Genomic DNA, 22398 nt, shown 5'->3' on the forward strand with positions numbered 1-22398 from the left:
GCTTTTTGGTTCCTGTCCTGTAACTAGCTCTTCTAGACCAGGCTGGCCTTGAACTCACAGAGATCCGCCTGCCTCTTCCTCGGCTGGGATTAAAGGCGTGCGCCACCACCGCCCAGCTTGAAGTCAAATCTTTGGACTTCAGGACACTCCCACATTCACTCCTGATTCTCCCCAGCCTACCATAGTCTAACAAGTCCAGCTGGCCACTTTATAGGTGTGTGCTGGTGCATGCTTGGAATTCCTGCACTCAGGAAGGTGAGGCAGGGACAGGAGTTCTATGCTAGACCTAGACCAGGCTTCTGTATGCCAAACAGAAGTTTCTCTACTTCCAACTCCAAAATTTAAATCTTGAAAGAAACGTAATTATTACCAGCTTTACCAACATCTGTGAAAATTTACTTTTGTGTCTTATTATAAATACCTACATATTCAACCCATCTCAACTTTCAAAGTTTTTATATCTTCTTTAGATTTAAGAATGAGACATGCTGCCTTGGAATATAGCAGTCCTTTGTCATTTCTATTTCCTGGGTTGCTTTCTGGCCAATCAGGACTGATACAGATGGGTTTGTTGTTGTCGTTTTCTTTCATACTTTTGGTTTTTTTCAAACAGGATCCTGGCTGTTCTGGAATTCACTATGCAGATCAAGCTGATATCAAACTCACAGAGATTCTCCTGTCTCTGCCTACTAAGTGCTGGGATTAAAGGCGTACACCACCACCCATCGATTATTTTTCAAACTCTTCAGAAAAACATTTTTTAGGTTTATTTACTTATTTTCCCTTTAAATGTGTATGAATGTTTTGTCTGCATGCATGTATGTGCATACGCACATGCCTGTTGGGTCCCCTGGAACTAAGGTCACAGATGCTTCGGGTGTTTGGAATCAAACTTGGGTCTTCGGCAAGAGCACAAAGTGTTCTGCTGAGCCATCTCTCCAACCCTCAAACCTTTCTGAGAAAATAAATGCATTTATTTTACACACATTCATCACTGAAACAAAAGGTTCACAAAATAACCACCTCACCTCAGGTGATTTACTTGAATATTTATGCTTGTATAATTTTCTACTTTACTTTAAAAAAAAAACCCACTAATTATGGCTCAGCACATTGATTTCTGAAATGATGAGTACACACATGTTCCTTCCCAGAAGTATTCGTGTATTTGCTGGAAGTCTCAAATATACACAGCCCCTCGACAACCTCAAGACTTGGAAAGGCCTTAGTGTCAATTAATTCCCTAACCTACTATGTGGCAGATTCTGTAGCATCCCTTACAGGGCGACACACCCCACAGCTTTTGCTTTCCAGGGGCGGGAGCAAAGCACAGAGACAGAACACTGCTTAGCACAAACAGGACAAGAAGTTACCTTTCATTTGGTACTTACCTTACATAGAGTCCCATGCAATAGTGCAGAAGTTAATCAAGCACCTAAACAAACGTGTAACTTTTTCCTGAGGGATAATTTGGACTTAATCCTAGACACAGCTTAGTCTTTTGTAGGAGAATAGAAAGAAAAGCCAGGAGACAAGAGGTCTCAAAAAGGTCTCCTCCTTAGTGACCTCAAGGAGTGTCAATGAATGAGACTAAACGCACTCTTCAGTATTTGGGAAAAACAACAGGTCATACTCACAGTAAAGGCTGGAAGCCAGGAACTGCTCCACTAAGGAGGCTCAAAAGGAGCTGAGTCTGACAGAGAAGCTCCATACAATCAGACTGCCAGAGAAGATGGGAGGTCTTCAGAAGAAACAAGGCCAGCAACATTCAGTGACAGTGAAGAAGGGTTCACAGAGATGGCAAGAGATAAAACCTTTCTATAAATAATATGCACAGTGTACAATATGTAGCACATAATTTATGAGGTAACTAAAAATAAGATAAAAATAAGAAGCTTTTAAGAAGAGAGTTGGTGGCGGGCGGTGGTGGCACACGCCTTTAATCCCAGCACTCGGGAGGCAGAGGCAGGTGGATCTCTGTGAGTTTGAGACCAGCCTGGTCTACAGAGCTAGTTCCAGGACAGGCTCCAAAGCCACAGAGAAACCCTGTCTCGAAAAACCAAAAAAAAAAAAAAAAAAAAAAAAAAAAAAAAAGAGAGTTGGCCAAAAAGACTGAGATGAGACCACATCCATCTATGGAAAGCATAGATCTTTAAACCCTGTGGGTAACACGATGTTACTCAAGGTTTGTGAATGTGCAGAATAGTATTTCAAAATTATTCATGGGTAAGTGGAGCCAGGACCAGAGTTTAGACAACATGCTCCCAACCTCTGTTTTACTATAAATAAAAATGTGTACATATTTATGAACTTCAGAAATTCAAACATTTTTAGCAGTTTTGGTTCCCCAAAAGGAAGAAAAGCCGAGATATACATATTGAGTGTCAGTGGCAAAGAGATCCTATTCATTGTTCTTTTCATCTGTTCCTTTTTTTTGGTTTTGTTTTTTTTTTTTTTTTTTTTTTTTTGGTTTTTCGAGACAGGGTTTCTCTGTGGCTTTGGAGCCTGTCCTGGAACTAGCTCTGTAGACCAGGCTGGTCTCGAATTCACAGAGATCAGCCTGCCTCTGCCTCCCGAGTGCTGGGATTAAAGGCGTGAGCCACCATCGCCTGGCTCATCCTGTTCCTTTTATTACTGAGTGTGAGCCTGGTCTGGTGTTAAATGGTTCTTCTCGTTATAAAAGCTATAGACTTTATTTAAACTAGGCTGCAGACCTGATCCATCTTCATGATTGCTACTAGATTACTATAAACCATTTTGCACAACGCAAATTTGCCTAAACAAAAACAACCTGTATTGTAATGAGATTTCTGAAGGTACTGTACAAGACTCTGTGAAGGCATCAACTACCTAGAAATTCTGGCTCTGCTGGATATACCTACCGTCTTTGCCCTCTGAACCTCAGCTAGATCGAAGGTCTGTCTCAGGTGAATACAAACGCGGTATGAGTCACCTTGCAATTACGGCTGACACCTGAAAGCATATTTAAAGCGTCAGAAACACTGGAAGACTCGGCCCTCGTAGCTTCCTGTCTCAGGATGAATAGAGCTCAGGATTCTTGACAAATCATAGGATAATTTTTACTGCACTTCTAAATTGAAAAGGGCTGCCTCCAAAGGCCTCAAAATTACCACGCTGTGAGTGTTGTAAATTTTAGGGACCTAGGATGTATTGCTCGAGGCTGGTTTTTTTTTTTTTCCTCCCAAAGGGAAGTCATCAAGGATTTCCTAAACTTCAGAGAAAACATCTGTACGTAGCAGGTCTATATGCCACCACCCATATACATGTAACTGATGAGGGGTCCTGCGGACCGTTCAGCTCAGTTCTCTGCTGCTGTATTTCTCCAACCAAGAAAGCCGCATACAGCACTGGAACAGTAAAACACCAGCCACTTGAAAATGTCAAGCCAGGATCTGCTTCAATGCCTGAATCCTCCCCGTCTGAGAAGGAGCAGGAACCAGGACTAAGGCATCTGAGTGACCGCTTAAAAGAAAAACAGCACAAAAACAGTAAAACTCCCCAGCAAAGTGCCTTCATTCCTCTACACACCCTCAGTCTTTGTTAACTTCTTGCCCCACCAGACAGGCAGTGACAGACGACTTCGCCTTCTCGGGGTGGAGCACGGTCTCCTCGGCTCGTCACCTCCCCTGTCCTTTGGTGACACGGGTACAAGTGTGGGTAGTGCTTGGCTAGGGGAAGTTCAAGTGTTTCCGCCCTAAAACGAGGCAGTGGTTAATCCTGGGTGCCGAGCCTGAAGCCAGTGTAGGGGCCTAGCACACCCTTGTGCTTGAAGTTGCAGCTGCAAAAGCAGGCCGCCGGCCGGCCACACCCTGGCCCGTGCCAGTGCGTCTGCGGTCCCCTCCAGGCCAGCTGGTCGCTCCTCTCGGGGTCATTCCGGGTGCGCGGCGGGGACACGAACTCTACCTCCCACCCCGCAGGGCCTCGGAGGTTGGCTGCGAACTCACTGCGGGCCGAGCTCGCACGCCAGGCCCGGGCAACAGGGCGGCCCTCGCACAACCTGGCCAGGTCGTGCTGGGTCACATCCACCCGGGGCCGGACCCCCGGCGGCCCTCGCCTTCACACCCACGGTCTTACCCCGGCTGCCGGACACACACGTGCTGTGTGACAGCCCCCTATAGGTTCCATACCTGCTGCCGGAAGTGAGCGAGGAGGGCAGTATAGGCATTTCCTGTGACGCCAGCGCCCGGACTCCATTAGGCAGCAGCTGGGGGAAGAATCAACACACCAGGGAGCGGAGCGGCACGGACCGAGCACCGAGGCGGCTGTTGCCTCCTTCACCGCCTTCGCCGCCGCCGCCGGGGTTCCAGCTTCGGGCCTGAGCCCCCAGTGCCCGCGAGTCCCCGGGCCGAGCCGCGAGCGCCTCCGGAGGGGGGGGGAAGGGCCCGGTCCTCCTTCTCCCCCTCCTCCCGCCCCACCGACCCCCGCCGCGCCCCGCCGGCCTCCCACCACGGCCTCTCTCGGCGAGGAAACTCTGGCCTCCGCTTCCTCCTCCTCCGACTCGGACGCCGGCGGAGCCTCCCCGCCCCCGCGGAAGAAGCCCCGAGCCTCGGCGGCGGAGGGAGCAGGAGAGCCCGGGGCCTCGGCCGGCCGAGCAGGCCTCCCCCCCCCGCCCTCGCCCTCGCCGGCCGCCGCCTCCTCCTCCGTGGTGGTGGTGGTGGGACTGCCTCCGGCCGCCCCCGCCGCCCCTCAGCGGAGCAGCGGCCACAGCCTGGTCAGCGGCGGCAGCATGCAGGCCAACGGGGCGGGAGGAGGCGGCGGGGGCGGCGGGGGCCAGGGCCAGACCCCGGAGCTCGCCTGCCTGTCGGCGCAGAACGGGGAGTCGTCCCCCTCGGCGGCGTCCGCGGGGGACCTGGCCCACGCCAACGGGCTCCTGCCTGCCGCCCCCTCCGCCGCTGGCAACAATAGCAACAGCCTGAGTGTCAATAACGGGGTTCCCGGCGGGGCCGCCGCGGCCTCCGCCACCGCCGCCGCCCTGGCCACCCCCGAGCTGGGCAGCAGCCTCAAGAAGAAGAAGCGGCTCTCACAGTCGGATGAGGATGTCATTAGACTCATAGGACAGCACCTCAATGGCTTAGGGCTCAAGTAAGTGTCCGTCCGACAACCAGAGAGGGCCAGGCCGGGGCCGAGCCGCCGGGAGGGTTGTGGGGGGCCCCGGAGCCCAGTGCGCAGGAGGCCGCGGACAGACAGCCCCGGCAGGAACGGAAGGGAGGTCGAGGGAAACGAATCGGCTTGGTGTCGTGAGACCAGCCGGACCGTCTGGGTAAGGGTGGTGGAAGCCCAGAGCGACCCCTCCCCTCGCACCTCCAGAGCTAGGTCGTCGGTCCGAGGAGGCGGACACCAAGGGTGTTTATGCTGGGGGAGGGGTGGATCAGAGCGGTGGAAATAATGAACCTTGGAGGATTTGTTTTTCAAGTGTGTCTCAGAGGCATCTTTGTGGGACACCTCCCCACCCCCACCCATGACCGACAACAGCCCAGGCAAACTACCAATCAGGAAGGACAGTCGCCTACAAGTGTTTATGGGAACTAAGGGGCTGGGGTAATTTGGAAAGAGGCTGTCAAAGTAAATCTGATGGGAATAATGAAGAAAGATACGAGTTGAAGTCACGCCGAGGCTGTGTGTATACTAAAGGCCTAGCACTAGTGAAATCCCACTTCAAAACCAAGAAGATTGCCACTGAAAAAGTGATGTCTGGTCTGGTGAATCATTTGTTTTCAAACACAGTTTGGGTGGCCTTTAACTTTGGGTGAAGGTAGGCAGCTGGTTTAACCAAAACTCGCGGTTTTGTACACACACAAAAGAAAAAACTAAGGGAGTTGAAGTAGGGTTGGTGGGAGTGTCCAGGAGCTGAATGAAGGGCCAGAGCCAGAAGGAGCTGATGGGAGTAAACACACAGCAGTTTCCTAGCCCCAAAGCCAAATTTAAAATAAACTCTTAGGCTAAAGTGCTGAGATTGTTGTTGGGTGTGTTTGCGTGTGCACATGTGCACGCGCGTGTACTTGGAAAATGGGGAGAACTGCTCTTACTCAGAGGGACAGAAGTATTTCAATTCTCAAGCTGAGCATTGCACTGTTGAGCTGAAAAATGAGGAGCACTAAAAAAAAAAAAAAAAACCGCATAAGTAAAGCCATGAACACAAACACACGACTGCTGAATAAAGGTTCTTAGATGCCAAAATATCTGGTAAATGAAACCTCGCTTGATGAGTAAGCTCCCAAAGAAAAATCTAGAAAGATTTCACTTTATTCCCTAAAGGAAAAGGGTAAGCGTGAAAATAAATCTCGTGAATGCTAACAACATATTACTGAGAGAAGCAGCAAGCTGACAGCAGCAGGCGGAAATAACCCGTGACTGTTTGGAATCTACACCATAGTAAATTGGCTATTTTTAGTGTGGAGAGAAAGGAAATGGTTTCTGATGCTAGATTTGTTTTAATTTTAAAGATTGACCTAGCAGAATTTCCATACAAGCAAAATATCTGGAAGGAAAGCTCTACCTAACACAGGCCATCTGTCACCTTGCATTTTATCCTCTGAAATGCAGTGCCATAGAGAGTTTCTGGACCCTACTTTTTATTTGACCAATTGGTTAGAGAGCATTTTTAGAAATTGTGTACTCCTGTAAACTTCTGAAGCATTAGATGTCAGAAGTAGGAAGAACTTCATTATGGTTTCAAGAAAGGTTTTCAACTTTATGTAGGTGGCATTTGAAATCATTTACTTAGCCAAGTGTTTCAAAGCTTTTTTTTTCTTCTTCATGAAGTTGTAGATACTAGTTTATTAGGAAGCATGGATCCCTAAAGTTGGTCAGGTCTTTTTTACACTGTATCTCTCCTGCAGCCAGACTGTTGATCTCCTCATGCAAGAGTCAGGATGTCGTTTAGAACATCCTTCTGCTACCAAATTCCGAAATCATGTCATGGAAGGAGACTGGGATAAGGTAACGTAGGGCACATAGAGCTGTGTGACTGCTGCTAAAATTAAGCGTTTGGTGGAAATGTTGTGACAGTTTTGTTTTTCTTTTATGCCAATTTTTGCAGGCAGAAAATGACCTGAATGAACTAAAGCCTTTAGTGCATTCTCCTCATGCGATTGTGGTAAGAGGCGCACTTGAAATCTCTCAAACCTTGTTGGGAATAATTGTGGTAAATACACTTTTGTTCTTAGTTTCACATTTATGCTTATTTTAGGTTATTGATAACTATAGGCATCTGATCTTAAGAGGCTTGAAAGTAAATTTTATATAATTTATAAATAAGGATGAGTTGTTTATGGTTCTAAGCTATGAACTTTAAATGTTTTATATCCTACTTAGTAAATGTGTCATTTAAAACTGTAATTTAAGCTCTAAAAACTTAAACATCTTCCTGCTTTTAGTGCTGTTAATAGGAGCCTTATATTGTTAGGATCAAGGATAAATTATACTTTTATATTACTCAAAATACTGAATATGCTTGAAGAGAAAATATATTTGGGTATGTGTATACCATACAGCCTGAAGAAGCTGGTACATTATTTTTTTGAACATTGGAAATACATACTTAAGCCAAATTATTACTGTTGTTGTGCTCCCCATTTTCTTTCTTTCGAGTTATGTGAATTGACAAGCGTCAGAGTCTGCATAATATGTGTCACTTTGAGGAGTTTAGGTGCAAGTTTGAGCATTGGGCCCTGCTGGCCGCCCTTATTTCCTTGTCAAAATCAGTTTAGTAGTTTACCCTGTTAACCTTTATGGGTTTGGTTTGGTTTGGTTTGGTTTCTCATGCTGATGGGTTTTAATTCTTTAGGAAGGGAATACATCAGGTTTTTTGTTTGTTTGTTTTTTTTTAAGCACTACTGATTGGAAAGCATGAAGAATCAGCTGCTGGCTTATAAACTAGCTGATTCATTTATTGTCAAAAGCAGTTTCCTGTCTGCTGGGGGAAGGGAGAGAAGGAGAATAGGAAGCAGGATAGAGGTAGTAGTTTGTTAACTATTAGTAAGTGACCATTAGTATTTTGGTTCTTTTTTTTTTTTTTTTAAATTGGGTCAAACATTAACTTTTTTTACCTTTGTCTATAAGCTGAATAGAGCTGGGTTTTTTTTTAATCTTTAAAAATAATCTTATTACAAAATAGTTTCAAATTCTTTATATAATTCTGTACAATAATATAATCTTAGAAAGTGGACTTCAGGAAAATTAAAGGTCTAAAGAAATACGACAAAGGTGTAGTTAAATTCATGGTTCTGTTCTTTCAATCAATACCCAAAGTATTAAAAAATTTAAATGAGTATAAAGTCAAATGATTTAACTTACGAAATAAACAATTCCATAGGATAATTTAAAAATAAAAATAGCCAGGCGGTGGTGGTGCACGCCTTTAATCCCAGCACTCGGGAGGCAGAGGCAGGCGGATCTCTGTGAGTTTGAGACCAGCCTGGTCTACAGAGCTAGTTCGAGGACATGCTCCAAAACCACAGAGAAACCCTGTCTCGAAAAAGCAAAAAAATAAATAAATAAATAAATAAAAAATAAAAATAAACTAAAGTTAGCATCCATATTTGAAGGAATTCAATTATTTCCAGGAAATAGAGTATTCTCAATTGGTATGTCTGGGGTTTAAAACTTGAGTATATTTTAACTGAGCAGTTTTTCACAAATTTTTGGCTCAGTCTGGATGAGCAAAAACAAAGAAAATAAATGGCCAAAATAAGAATTGAGTTTTATTGGTGGCTATAAAGAAATTTTAAGTTTATCCAAATTGTATCTGTACTCTAATAGTAAAATTTCAGTGATTCACTTCCTTTAAAATTTTATTTGTAGTAATTTGAGACTTGGATTTAGATTATGATTCATTAGAAACTTTAATAGAAGCAACAAGTATTTTGGAAAAAGGTAGTTATAGATAATAAGGAGGAATCCTTTCTTTTTACAGCCTGTTCAGTCTGTAGAACATTCTAGGATCTAATAAAAGATGAAGATTAAATCTGGCTGAGCCTCACACCATCAAACTGTTTAGGTATTTATACAAAGAAAGGGGGCCCACTTTTGTCTCCCATAAGCACTGATGAATCAATTGCTTTAAAAGATTCAGTTTAACATTTTTTGAAGCCATTCTTCACCTTTCTAATATCATTTATTCCTTCCTGATTTCATTGCTAGAAGATCATCATAAAAGTTGAAATTTGTAATATCTTGGATACCAACCTTGTGGGTTTTTAACATAATTACTTAATTATTTACTCAGACCCTTGATGACAGTACAGTCTCAAAGTTCACACGATTGCTATTCCCAGTGGTGGGGACTAAGGCCAGAGCCTGGCTGGGTTAGCTAGTGCCCTGCCACTGAGCTGCATCCCTGCCCTGAAGACAGTCTGAACGCTTTTATTGATGTAGTTTACATCCCTCACTTTCCCCCTGTCTCCACACTTTAAAATGGTTTCTAGTCAAATGATACGCAGAATAGCAGATGTTGTGAGGTTTTTGGATGCTAAAGTCATGAATCAACATTTTTCAGTTTGAGTTGATAATGCCATGTCTGAGAATCTGGATAGGCATTTGAGACCAACAAGAGAAAAATTGCAAGAACGAGACTTTGTAAACATATTGCAATTTGGTTTTTTTATGTAATAGAAATAATTTTATCAAAAAGGGCAAATATGAACTTGACAAAAATTAACTCAAAGTCAAATAAGAGCTCTGAGATCTTTACCGTAAATATAATTTATTTCTCCTTTCCTTGGAATCGGGATTTAATAGCAAAATTTGCTTATAACATTATTTTAGTATTAAAGCCATTGCAAAATTAGGAGATTGCCTTCAATAACTAGGCTCTATGAATACTATTATTTCAAAGTTTTTCTTCAGTGTTGAAATTCAGTCTGACAATGTGGGAAAAGAGCAGTGATTCAGATACTGGGTAAGGTGTGGGGAGGGGTCCAAGAAGAGATTTCAGCTTCAGGTTTTTATTAGATTTTAAAAGAAAGAAAAGAAAATATTGCTGGGACCGAAGTCATTGAAATAGTCTGGTAGAGGTCTAACTGGAAACCCAGGGAGGCCGTTATTTCCTCGTCCCTCTTCTCGCCCTCTGGCTTCTTTCAGAAGTTTCTGATCTTTAAAAGAGAGAAAAGAAGACCCCTGTCTAAACAAGCCTCAGTATTGCCTGATTTTTAACTTTCTCAGGAATGGACATCATTTATGCACTAAAAGGTCTTTACTTTCTTGAGATTATATTAATTTTGAGCTTTAAATTTAGGAAGGTAAAATATATTTTTATTGTTACCGTGTGTCAGATACTTGAGCTGAGCTTTAGGTGGATAACCCTTTGTTGTCAAGCTCTCCAGCTTTGACTGTCCAGCAGCATGTTAGCTGCAGTGCTCCAGGCCAAGCTTTCACACCCATGGAGGGTGTTCATTGTCTTAGTTGAGATAAAATGACTCAGAAAAATATTCTTGTGTTGCTTTTATAGCATTCCCTGTATATACAGGAATATGAGTTTGTATTGTCTTTGCTCAAAGGTTTAGTCTGCCTTCTTTTTTTCTCCTGCCCCATCTTTGCCCATAGAACACAGTAATATGTTCTGCCAGGGTCTTGGTGAGAAAGTAAGGGAGGAAAAGCATTGGGCACTGCCACTCTGTACATTGGATTGAGGGAGGGAGAGGTTAGCAATGTCCCTTTACACACTGGGTTGAGGGAGAGAGAGGGTATGGGGCCTTATGATTAATAGTAAATGAACAAGACTTGCCTGGAATTAAAAGGAAAAAATATTTCCCAAATTCCCAATTGCTTGAGAAACTTCAGTGAGGAAATGAAATCCATACTGACTAGTTGCATGTGACATTGTTTAAGTTTGACTTAGAAATACAATAAATTAATGTACTCAACAGAGTTGATAACATAGAAGGTTCATTTTATAAAATTAAACGGTTTTTTTCAGAAGATGGTGATAATAGCGTAATAACTTCACATTTAAGGCCCAATTCCTCCCATTTTTTAAGACTTAAATTTAATTTTGGAACTTTTGTCACTTGAAAGTGTTTTTACTTGTCTTATAAAAAAATAAACTTAAGTATACCTATACAAAGTACTTTTCAAAGTGTCTTGTTGATTAGTCTGTTTCTGAAACCAACTAGCCTAGCCTTATGTGTAAAATTGGTGAGTGCAGTTTTCCCAGTTACAGGAGTATGTCTCAGTTTCTAAAGTTTGTTGTTGGGTTTTTTTGCTTTTGTTTTTGTCTTACTTAAAGCTTTAAGATTAGATTATTAAAGCCGGGCGGTGGTGGCACATGCCTTTAATCCCAGCACTCGGGAGGCAGAGGCAGGCGGATCTCTGTGAGTTCGAGACCAGCCTGGTCTACAGAGCTAGTTCCAGGACAGGCTCCAAAGCCACAGAGAAACCCTGTCTCAAAAAAAAAAAAGATTAGATTATTAAACAGAAGTGTAACAGGTCTTACAACAGATACATTTAAATAGTTGTCCTGTTTATAAGAGGGTTTAAATATACTGTTGTATTGAGTCACAATAAGAATAAGCCAATAGTTTATATCTTATACTACTTTTTAAAAATTTTTTAGTTTTTAATTATGTTTCTCTTACGTGCGTTGGTATTCTGTCTACATGTGTGTCTATGTGAGGGTGCGTGATCTCCTGGAGCTGGAGTCATAGACAGTTGTGAACTTCCACGTGGGTGCTGGGATCAGAACCTGGGTCCTCTGGAAGGCCATCCAATCTCTCCAGCCCCAGTATAGATATTACTTAATATAAAATCAAAGCAATTCACCACACTCTCAATTCTGTTGCTACAGGATAATTTACTTTTTTTAAAAAAAAAATATTTATTTATTATGTATACAATATTCTGTCTGTGTGTCTGCCTGCAGGCCAGAGGAGGGCACCAGACCCTATTACAGATGGTTGTGCGCCACCATGTGGTTGCTGGGAATTGAACTCAGGACCTTTGGAAGAGCAGACAATGCTCTTAACCACTGAGCCATCTCTCCAGCCCCCAATTTACTTTTTTTTTTTAATGGATATTAAATCCACATTCAATGGAGCTTCTAAATGTGATAAACATTTTTGTCATGATCGCTGAAGCACGAGTAACAAATATGAGCGGGTCCTCCAGTCAGTGGTCCTCAGTTAAGCTTCAAGTTTAGAAGACATCATAGATAGAATAGTTCATAGATACTGCTTGCCTAGTGGAAAAACTGCTAGGGTTGTGATATTCATTTTCAAGTTTAGAGTAAGATGGTAATGTAACATTAAAAATGTTAAAACCAAACATTTCTGTAGGAATAAATGGGAGTGTCTCATAACTGAAAAGTGCTTTATCCTTGTGGGCAAGGAATAATATTTATCTGTGCTTTGTTGCTAAACACATCAATGAGCAGATTATTACAAATATACAGAAATAGTAGATACTGAATCTTCTAAAGACCCTTAAATCCAACCTTCTCATGTGGGTGTCTCTTCATAACTCCAGAGAGGAGCTTGTGCTCTCCCAGTTTAGTCACAGCCTGTAGTATGCATCTGCTAGAAAGCCAGTTTTACTTCAGATAAGCCAAATTCGGGTACTTTCAGACTTCTGCCTAATGACTGTAGTTCTGCCTTCCAGTCACCTTAATTTCTCTTCCACATTGTGACTTTTTGATTTATTTTGTTTGGGGTTTTTGTTGATTTTTTTTAATTGTTGTTTTTGTGATGCTAGAATCAAATCCAGATCTCTACATACTACACAAGTCCTATACAACTGAGCTGTATGCCTACTACATCATAGCTTCAAAATAACGTCCATAAACTGGAACTGTTTTCACCAGTGTTTTTAAAACTTGCTGCATGCTCTTACTGCCCTATTAAGATAGTCAGAAATTTTGAGAGCAAATAAGGAATTCTTGTCATAGTTTTAAATGTTGACACATAAAATTCTAAGGAAATTAGGAGCAGAATTTGTTTTTTGGTTTTTTTCTTAAGTTGATAATGCCTTGGTCACTAATGATCCTAACTGGAGATTTTTCAAAGAGTTTTATTAATATGTAGACTTGAACATTCATTTAATCTACTATGACTCGTAAAACAAATTATTTTGAGTCATCTTGAAGCTTTATAAAATTATTTTCAAAAGGCATAGTAGAATGGTTTCTACTGTTCTGTTTAGGCACAAACATTTTCTGAACCTTCCATCAACCTTTTTCCCCTGACTGCTGCTTTCTGTCATGTCAGAGGATGAAGTTTTTGCTGCTGCAGCAGAAGTACCTGGAATACCTGGAGGATGGCAAGGTCCTGGAGGCACTTCAAGTTCTACGCTGTGAACTGACGCCGCTGAAATACAATACAGAACGCATTCATGTTCTTAGTGGGTAAGGAAGTGGAGTTCTTAAGACTTCAGATTAATGAAGGGTCTGTTATTTTTATAGAAGTTAACTAATGATCAAAGTTATATTTCATTAATTAACTTTCTTACTGAGAAAGTACTGGATATTGCTGAACTCTTAGTTCTGGATAAATTCACTTATGTATGCACAAAGCTATTTAGCTGTCTGTATTAAGTTTTGAGAGCTGGGCAGTGGTGACACACTTTTAATCCCAGCACTCGGAGTCAGAGACAGGTGTATTTCTGAGTTTGGTCTACGGACGGAGTTCCAGGTCAGCCAGGAAACCCTATCTCAAACAAACAAATTTAAAAAACAAAACAAAAAAACGATTTGAGATACTTAATAGGTGAAAAGGAGAAGAAATCCATATAGCCAGTGAGATACTATTTCAAAATCTGCTCAGAATTAAAAAAGCAATTAGGCGGTGATGGTGCACACCCTTATCCCAGCACTAAGGAGGCAGAGGCAGGTAGAGATCTCTGTGAGGGCAAGGCCAGCCTGGTCTACAGAGCAAGTTCTAGGACAGGCTCCAAAGCTACACAGAGAAACTCTGTCCCGAAAAACTATAAATAAACAAGAAAGAAAGAAAGAAAGAAAGAAAGAAAGAAAGAAAGAAAGAAAGAAAGAAAGAAAGAGAAAGAAGAAAGAAAGTAAGAAAAAACTTCATGGCTTTGGATCACAGCAAGCAATGAACAGCATACAAGTGTTCTGCATACAAAACTATTATTTGCTTAACTGTTAGCATGGCCTTTATCTGCTACATTTATTTATCTGTTTGTTTATATAGAAACATGGTCTTATCACATATCCCTACAAAAATGACCTAAAATTCATAAGGAATGAACAACTGGGCAGTGGTGGTGCACGCCTGTAGTCCCAGCATTCAAGAGGTGGAGGCAGGTGGATCTGAGTTCAAAGCCAGCCTGATGTACAGAGTGAGTTCTAGGATAGCCAGAGCTACACAGAGAAACCTGGTGGGGGGTATGGGGAGGTCCACATAACTCTGCTTTACAAGTGTTGGGATTAAAGGTACATGCCACCACACAGGGTCAGAACATACGATTTAATGCATAGTTTTTTCTTTAAAGTGATCTTGAAAGAAGAAAGAATTCCTGCTCGTGCTGTATCTTTTCCGTTCTACCATGTCACTTCGCATAAGCACATTTGTCTAAACCCATATTCCTATAAAGGGCACAGAAATAACCGTAGGTCCTCTTTTTTTTTTTTTTGCTATGCTGGGATTAAACCAAGGACTTTGTTACTTTTGGGGCTTTTGTTTTGTGAGGCAGGGTTTTTCTGTTTAGCTTTGGAGCCTGTCTTGTAACTTGCTCTGTGTACCACATTGCCCTTGAACTCACAGAGATCTGCCTACCTCTAAAGTGCTGGGATTAAAGGTGTGCACCACCTAGGATTTTTATGTGTGATGGGTAAGCATGTAAGCATCTATCACTGAGGTAAATGTCTCCAGCCCTCTTCCTTTTTATTTTTAGACAATCTCCTTAAGCTTCCCTGGATGGTTCAGTGTAACAAGTCTTTCTCTGTCCTGCTAGCTCCCAAATAATGACACAGAGACTTATTAATTATGAAAGCTCAGCCTATAGCTTAGACTTGTTTCTAATTAACTCTTATAACAAATTATCCCATTTATATTCATCTAAATTCTGCCTCATGGCTTGTGACTGTTACCTTTCCTCCTGCGTATCGTGTGTTCTGCCTCTCCTCACTTCTGCTTCTTTTTTCTTCCCGGAGTCCTCTGTCCCCAGAAGTCTCACCTAACATTTTCACAGTGGAAACAAATATTCCGCAGTAGTTCAGCTTCTGGAGCAGTCTGGGTTGTGTGCCTGTGACACCACACGTCAATTTTTCAAAATTAAAAAAGTGAAAAATTTTTCCACCTAGCTACTGACGTTAATTCTCCCACAATATTCCCTTTTTTTCATTATCCACCTCATCCACCACCCCCAGGGTTTCTCTACATAATAATCCTGGTGGTCCTGAAACACTCTGTAGAGCAGGCTGGCCTCAAACTTGTAGAGATGATCCATCTGCCTCTGCCTCCCGAATGCTGTGATTAAATGTGTGCACCGCCACCACCTAGCATTTCCATTTGTTCTTGTGTGGTGCACGTCCATATGTGGAGGTCAGTGGACAATTCATGAGTCCGTTCTTCCAGCCATGGGCTCTAAGGGTCAGACTCAGGCTGGCAGACAGGCTTGTGCACCCTTGACTCACTAGTTCCCCAAAATTATTTTAGAGACAAAATTTTGATAATCCAGTTTCTTCGGAGGCTTGTTAAGTATAATTACACTTTCTAAAACGCTTTCCCATTAACCAAAATGCTACGTCCATACTTAAAGCAAGAAGGCTGTTTGCGTAGACTCTTGTTAATTTTTCAGTTGAGGAAAGGAGGGGCGATGACCCTGGTATTTGAGAGGTGTCACTGCCTTACTTGTGCAGCAGGGAGCAGAGTGAGTACGTGGTTTTATTTCACCCTCATTGCCTAATTGTCTGTTATTTATTTTGTTTTATTGTTTTTGTTTTTTTCAAGTCAGGGTTTTTCTGTATAGCTTTGGAGCCTGTCCTGGAAGTCACTTTGTAGAACAGACTGGCCTCAAACTCAGATATCGCCTGTCTCTGCCTCCCGAGTGCTGGGATTAAAGGTGTGTGCCACCACCAGCCGGCTTTAATTGTTTTTTTAATATAAGTGACAAGGAAGGTATATTTGGCAGAGCACCCAGGAGACTTACTCATCAGATTTCACTTCCGAGTTGAATATGGCCTTTTATATAGTTCTTTTCCTTGAGAAAAGCCAGGTTGGAGGTATCCTCCCTATAGGAAGTCATTATATATTCCCCAGAGCTGAGGAAGTTGAGCATTTATACCACATTTATACATAGTGAGGAATAATGCTGGATTCCAGGCATAGGTAGCCCTCCCTTGTGGTTGCTGGGTACTTGAACTCAGGTCCTCATGCCAAACAAGCATTCTTACCCACTAAAACACTTTCTCAGCGCCCTATGTTGTTTCGACTTGTGATTTTTAGTACTTATATCACAGAGAATCAGTGAAGTTGGCTCAGTTGTGAAGAACAAGGTGCAGTCTGTGTTCCTGCACTGCTTAACTTCCCACAACTATTTCCCAATTTTGTGTCTCAATTTCTTCATTTATGTAATTAGAATAATAGTGTTTGCTTCATACGGGGTAGTTGTGGCATTCAGTGAAGCATGTGCTGAAGATTTGGAATAACCTGACCTAAAGTAAGCTACATATATTATGTATAGCAGAAGGGAGCACTCTTTTAATTGCAGTGATAACATTGTGGGGTTTTTTTTTTGTTTTTTTGTTTTTTTTTTTTTTTTGTTTTTTCGAGACAGGGTTTCTCTGTGGTTTTGGAGCCTGTCCTGGAACTAGCTCTGTAGACCAGGCTGGTCTCGAACTCACAGATCCGCCTGCCTCTGCCTCTGCCTCCCGAGTGCTGGGATTAAAGGCATGCGCCACCACCGCCCGGCTAACATTGTGTATTTTGATAATAGTCTATTGCCTTTTAATAATTTATGAAGGTGCCAGTTTGTATTAATAAATTGAATTCACTTTAAAAATGTTTTTCTTGATTTGCATGAGCAAGAACTTGATTGTGAAAATATAATCAACTATTTTTTAATTATATTTCAAAAGGGTTTGAGATTTGATGCTTTCTTTATTATAGGTATCTAATGTGTAGCCATGCGGAAGACCTAAGGGCAAAAGCTGAATGGGAAGGCAAGGGGACAGCTTCTCGGTCCAAACTGCTGGACAAGCTTCAGAGTAAGAGTTTTTGATGTTTATTTCCTTTTAGATTGGAAGTAGGTAATAAAGATCAAATAGGAAGCTTGTACTTAGACACACTTTCACTGAGTTTTTGTGAAAGAAGGAGTCCATTAAAAAGCCCTTTACACCAAAGAGTCTCACACTCACCAGATGGGACCTGGAGTCAGTGTAAGGTGCTGGACTCCGCATTCTCCTTATGTTTGTAATCTTTTTTTAATAGTTTTTTTTTTTTTGCAGTTTATTTAACTTTATTTTATGTGCATTGGTGTGAAGGTGTCAGATCCCCTGAAACTAGATTTACAGACAGTTGTGAGCTGCCATGTGGGTGCTGGGAATTGAATTCGGATCCTCTCGGAGAGCAGCCAGCACTCTCTCCAACCCCTTATGTTTGTTTTCTCTTTTTAAAATAACTTTTTTTCATTGATTTTACATTTTACATATCAACTCCCCTATGTTTGAGTGCTTTGTTTTGTCTTACCTTGTTTCTGTGTAGCTTTGGAGCCTGCTCTGGCCTCGAACTCTCTTAGATCCACCTGTCTCTTCCTCTCAAGTGCTGGGATTAAAGGCGTGCACCACCAATGCCTAGCATGTTTAGTGATGTTCTTTTTTTTTTTTTTAAAGATTTATTTATTTACTATGTATACAACATTCTGCCTCTATGTATGCCCACATGCCAGAAGAGGGCACCAGATACCATTACAGATGGTTGTGAGCCACCATGTGGTCACTGGGAATTGAACTCAGGACCTCTGGAAGAGCAGTCAGTGCTTTTAACCACTGAGCCATCTCTTCAGCCCCTTTAGTGATGTTCTTAAGTTCTTTTCTTTGGATGAAAAGTACTAAGGATAGAGGGAAAAAAAAGTGAACCACAGCTTCAAGTCCTTCGCATTTTACAATTTTTGTTCTTTAGGTAAATTGTTTTATGCTTCTCCCAGCTGTGTTAGCTCGCTTTCTAGTTTTTTTGGGGGGATCATTTTTTACCATATCTTTATGTAAAATGCCTCTTTTCTATTCAAATTATACAGAGTAGAAATCTCAAGAATCAGAAAATACATACTCCATATACCTGGGAGAAATGTAAAGCATAAGAAAATTAGAATAAGTTTGTATGGATTCTATTCTCTGAACTACCATGGTACCTTTGGCATTAGTAGCCTCAGAGTTTTGACTTACTCTTTGTTAAGTGAAGATTTATCTCATCCTGAGATACATAATCATCTACTGACACATAATCATCATTGTATTTTCTGTCCCATCTCTTTTTACTTTTGTAGTGTGTTTTATATGTGGTATTATTCCTCGCAGAAACTCCACCTACAGGATATAGCCCAATTACTCCTTTCTAGTGGCAATATCACTATAGTTTTTGAAAATGTTCCTACAACTTCCCTTATGTCTTGTCCCTGGAGCTTTTGTCTGTGTAGCGGAAACAGTAATACTGAGGTAAAAGGTGCAGCAGAAGAGAACTGAATGTCTTAAATAAAAGTTTACAGATTATTATTATTTTTATTTCTCTTTTTTTAAAATATCTTTTATTAAAGCCTATTTACCACCATCAGTGATGCTTCCCCCACGGCGTTTACAGACTCTTCTGCGGCAGGCGGTGGAGCTACAAAGGGATCGGTGCCTATATCACAATACCAAACTTGACAATAATCTAGATTCTGTGTCTCTACTTATAGATCATGTTTGTAGTAGGTAAGAGAAAAATTTCTTACATTTTCAAATGTTAGTGTATTACAGATGGAATTATGAACTTTATGCAAACATTTTCTAGGGTTTCTTTGTGTAGCTGTATAACAGTTCATATCTGATTTACTATTTCACAGTAAAACCCAGAACTACTAAAATTGAAACTTAGTAGAAAAAAAATAGAAAATTAGCTTCAACTATGTAAGCCTATGTTTATGTGGTAAGCCACAGTTGGGACCTGAAGCCCAAAAGCCAATTTTTCATTTTCTTTTCTTTTTTTTTTTTTTGGTTTTTCGAGACAGGGTTTCTCTGTGGTTTTGGAGCCAGTCCTGGAACTAGCTCTTGTAGACCAGGCTGGTCTCGAACTCACAGAGATCCGCCTGCCTCTGCCTCCCGAGTGCTGGGATTAAAGGCGTGCGCCACCACCGCCCGGCAATTTTTCATTTTCTTATCTGTGGGTTTGGTTAGTTATTTCCTGTGTTCAACATTTTAACTATGTACAAAGTTATTTTCCACATATATAAATCATTGAAATGCTTTTTTCTTAAGTTAAAGTTCTGCTTTTTGTAGAATGGCTTCAAAAATGGCTAGAATAATAGACATTAACTTTGTGTTTATGTTTACCAAACGATGCATATAATTTAAGTTGGAAGAATTCAAGCTTGTCTTTTGGTGTTGAGTGTACTTTTTTAGTAAAAATTTCTCTTCTATTTTAATGATGCTCTCCAAAATTAAATCATAACTTTAAATTTAAAATACCAAGATAAAAATTGTGAACCCTTCCAAACTTGAGGAAAGAAATGGTTTGGTTCTGATCAAACATTGAAAGCAGGCTGCTGTAATGCACATACTCCGTTCCTTCTGCTCACATTCATTGAAGAAGTAACAAAAAAAATGGATTTTGGTGGTGAAAGACAGAGTGTATATGTTAATCAATAAGGAGCTTTTGAATAACCAGAAATACTATGCATACATGTAGATACTGCTTTAAAATAATATTCAGGAGTATTTATTATTTATTTATTTTAAAAATTTATATCTTATGTATGAGTGCTCTGCATGTACACTTACATGCCAACAGGGGGCATCAGATGCTATTGCAGATGGTTGTGAGCCACCATGTGGTTGTTGGGAATTGAACTCAGGACCTCTGGAAGAGCAGCCAGTGCTCTTACTGCCAAGCCATCTCTCCAGTCCCTTGAGGTGTGTTTAAACCAAGTGATTTACTTTGCTTTTTTTTTTGTTTTTGTTTTTTCTTTCATCAGTACTAGAAACAGAATATAGGTCTTTTCAAATGCTAGTCAAAAGTTCTACCACTGAGCCCTGTCCCCAGCCCTATAATTTGCCTGTGTGTGTAGTTGTGTCATCGCTGACTGCACTTGTCTGAGCTATTGGCCTTAGAAATAATGTTCTTGCTGAAGTACTGGATCGTGCTTTGGTGTGAGTTACTGTTGTGCTAGCGTAGGACGTGATAGTGATCTTTTCCCTTAGCACAGCTCACTCCTTGGCACTGTTCTTTGACTTCTTGGGGAGAACTTTTAGAGCTTTTTGTTTAAATTGGATGAGTGGGTGGGTAGGGGATAGATTAAAGACTATATAGTCTGTGCCTTGTTTTATAGCTCCTTTAGGTTGTTTAAAATTAAGTCACCTGTAGACCAAGGTCTCTTTGTAGCTCATAAACTCATTTCTGCTGAGGGAATGAAAGGTGACAAGTAGACCTGATAGTGCCACAAGTGTCAGAAAATAAGAGCCTTTCCTTCATGCATGGAAACAGAAACCCATGACAGGAGGATCTTCCACCCCTGTATGCACCTTAGTTCCTGATGTCACTATTTGTAGACTAATATATGACAAATACTTAGTCCTTTTTCTGTCCTTTACCTTGGGTGGGGTGCTCATCAGACCATGTGTAAAGCACTGACATTTTACTAAAACTGAAAGTCTTGCTTTTCAAAAGTGTTCCTTAGATCTTCTTTATGATTAAAAAAAAATCACACACCTGGTACATGGACTTACTTTTGCAGGCAAAACACCCATACATATAGGAATAAATTAAAAGCAGCATTGCGCCTTCTGTTTACCACTTCCCTTCTCAAATCGTTCCCTGCTTGCTGTGCAGTTCTTTGGTCTGTCCTTGTTTTTCTTCACCAAGTTCCTGTAGTGTCACTGCTGATGTTGGTGAGGATAGTCTTTCTGATTCAGCAGCTGCTTTCCAGGTTTTCTCAAGCTTTCTACAGTATTACAGCATTATAGCTTTCTATAAATATTCCAGGCTCTAGATTGATACTCTGACCCCTCAAAGGGCTCTTCTTCTCTGTCTGTCCCTTTATTAGTTTATCCCAGGGTTGCCTCTTTCCTCATCTTCCTTCCGTAGGTTATACTTCCACGAATCTAGGGTCTCTTGGAAATAGGCCAGAGCTACAGTTTTTCTCTCCTGAGCCTTAGATCTGAGTACAGTTTGGCTGTTGCTCTAGTTAAACACAGCAGATCCAAATAGATTTTTCTCTGCCTCTTATTCAGGCCTGCTAAGTCTGGTTGTTTGTTTGGTTTTTGTTTTTGTTTTTTTCTACTTGATATTTTTGTCACATGTATGACATGTGCTTGAGTATGTTTTCACATGTGTGTGGGTACACGCGTACATATGGATGCATCTGTGTGGAGGACCAAGGTTGATACTGTAAATCTTCCTCAGTTGTTCTTCCACCTTATTCTTTTAAGACAGGGTCTCTGGCTGAACCTGGAGCTCACCAATCCCAGCAAGTCTCTAGCCAGTTTGCTCCAGAGATTCCCCTGCCTCCACCTTCAGAGGCTGGAATTACAGGCGGGTTACCATATCAACCTGGCATTTACATGGGGTTCGGGGCATCTGAACTTCCCATCCTCTTGCTTGCTTGCAAGAACTTCAGCTGCCAAGCCATCTTCCCCTGCATTTTCTATCTCAGGGAGGATCTACCTACCCAGTTCACCAAGCCGGAAACCAGGAGCCGTCCCCAGCTGTTCATTCTAGAGGTAGATTTTAAGGAGACTAAGAGAGTAACACCAGGCATTAACTCAGTAAGTTGTCCCTTCATTGCCAGACTGGAAAGTAGAGCCTGAATTTTAATTCCTTAACTTTAGCTAGAGGTCTTCAAAAGAAAAGTTGATCATTTTTAACCATCTACTTTATTTTCTTCTAGAAACTACATTTTAGCATTAGAATTAGAAAGAAATTTTTGAAATAAAATATAAACATACTATCCATTCTTTCCTCTCTGGAGAATAGAGAATTGATTATGAGTAACTGATTATGACTTTGAAAAACCCATGTAAACACTGAAGAGTTATTATTAGATTGTACACAATTTTTTTATTAACTAGTTTGCACATATTTTCGGTTTAAATGTGACCAGTAAGGAACTTTTTTTTTTTTTAAAGAAAGTATTTTCTGGACTTTTTCACACTGATAACTAATGGAAGTATGTTTTTATATGCTACTTTTATAAGTACAAATTTTTTAGTACAGGATTTTTATAAAATATTTGTAGACACAA

General features: G+C 41.2%; 1 protein-coding gene across 4 annotated transcripts in view; it reads left to right on the plus strand.

Moving 5' to 3' along the window:
• Positions 1 to 4201: 4201 nt before the first annotated feature.
• Wdr26 (WD repeat domain 26) overlaps positions 4202 to 22398 on the plus strand; it is a 46821-nt gene continuing 28624 nt past the window's right edge. For 2 of the 4 annotated variants that reach the window (XM_005348947.2, XM_026779666.1), the window contains exons 1-6: positions 4202 to 5103; positions 6861 to 6960; positions 7061 to 7165; positions 13218 to 13354; positions 17076 to 17173; positions 18718 to 18874. In XM_005348947.2, coding sequence (XP_005349004.1) covers positions 4748 to 5103; positions 6861 to 6960; positions 7061 to 7165; positions 13218 to 13354; positions 17076 to 17173; positions 18718 to 18874 — 953 coding nt within the window. In that variant the 5' untranslated portion in view covers positions 4202 to 4747. The remainder of the gene's footprint in view (positions 5104 to 6860; positions 6961 to 7060; positions 7166 to 13217; positions 13355 to 17075; positions 17174 to 18717; positions 18875 to 22398) is intronic. The other 2 variants (XM_005348946.3, XM_026779665.1) reach the window with 1 other exon arrangement.

This window comes from Microtus ochrogaster, chromosome 6 (assembly GCF_000317375.1).
Source record: "Microtus ochrogaster isolate Prairie Vole_2 chromosome 6, MicOch1.0, whole genome shotgun sequence".
Lineage (NCBI taxonomy): Eukaryota > Metazoa > Chordata > Mammalia > Rodentia > Cricetidae > Microtus > Microtus ochrogaster.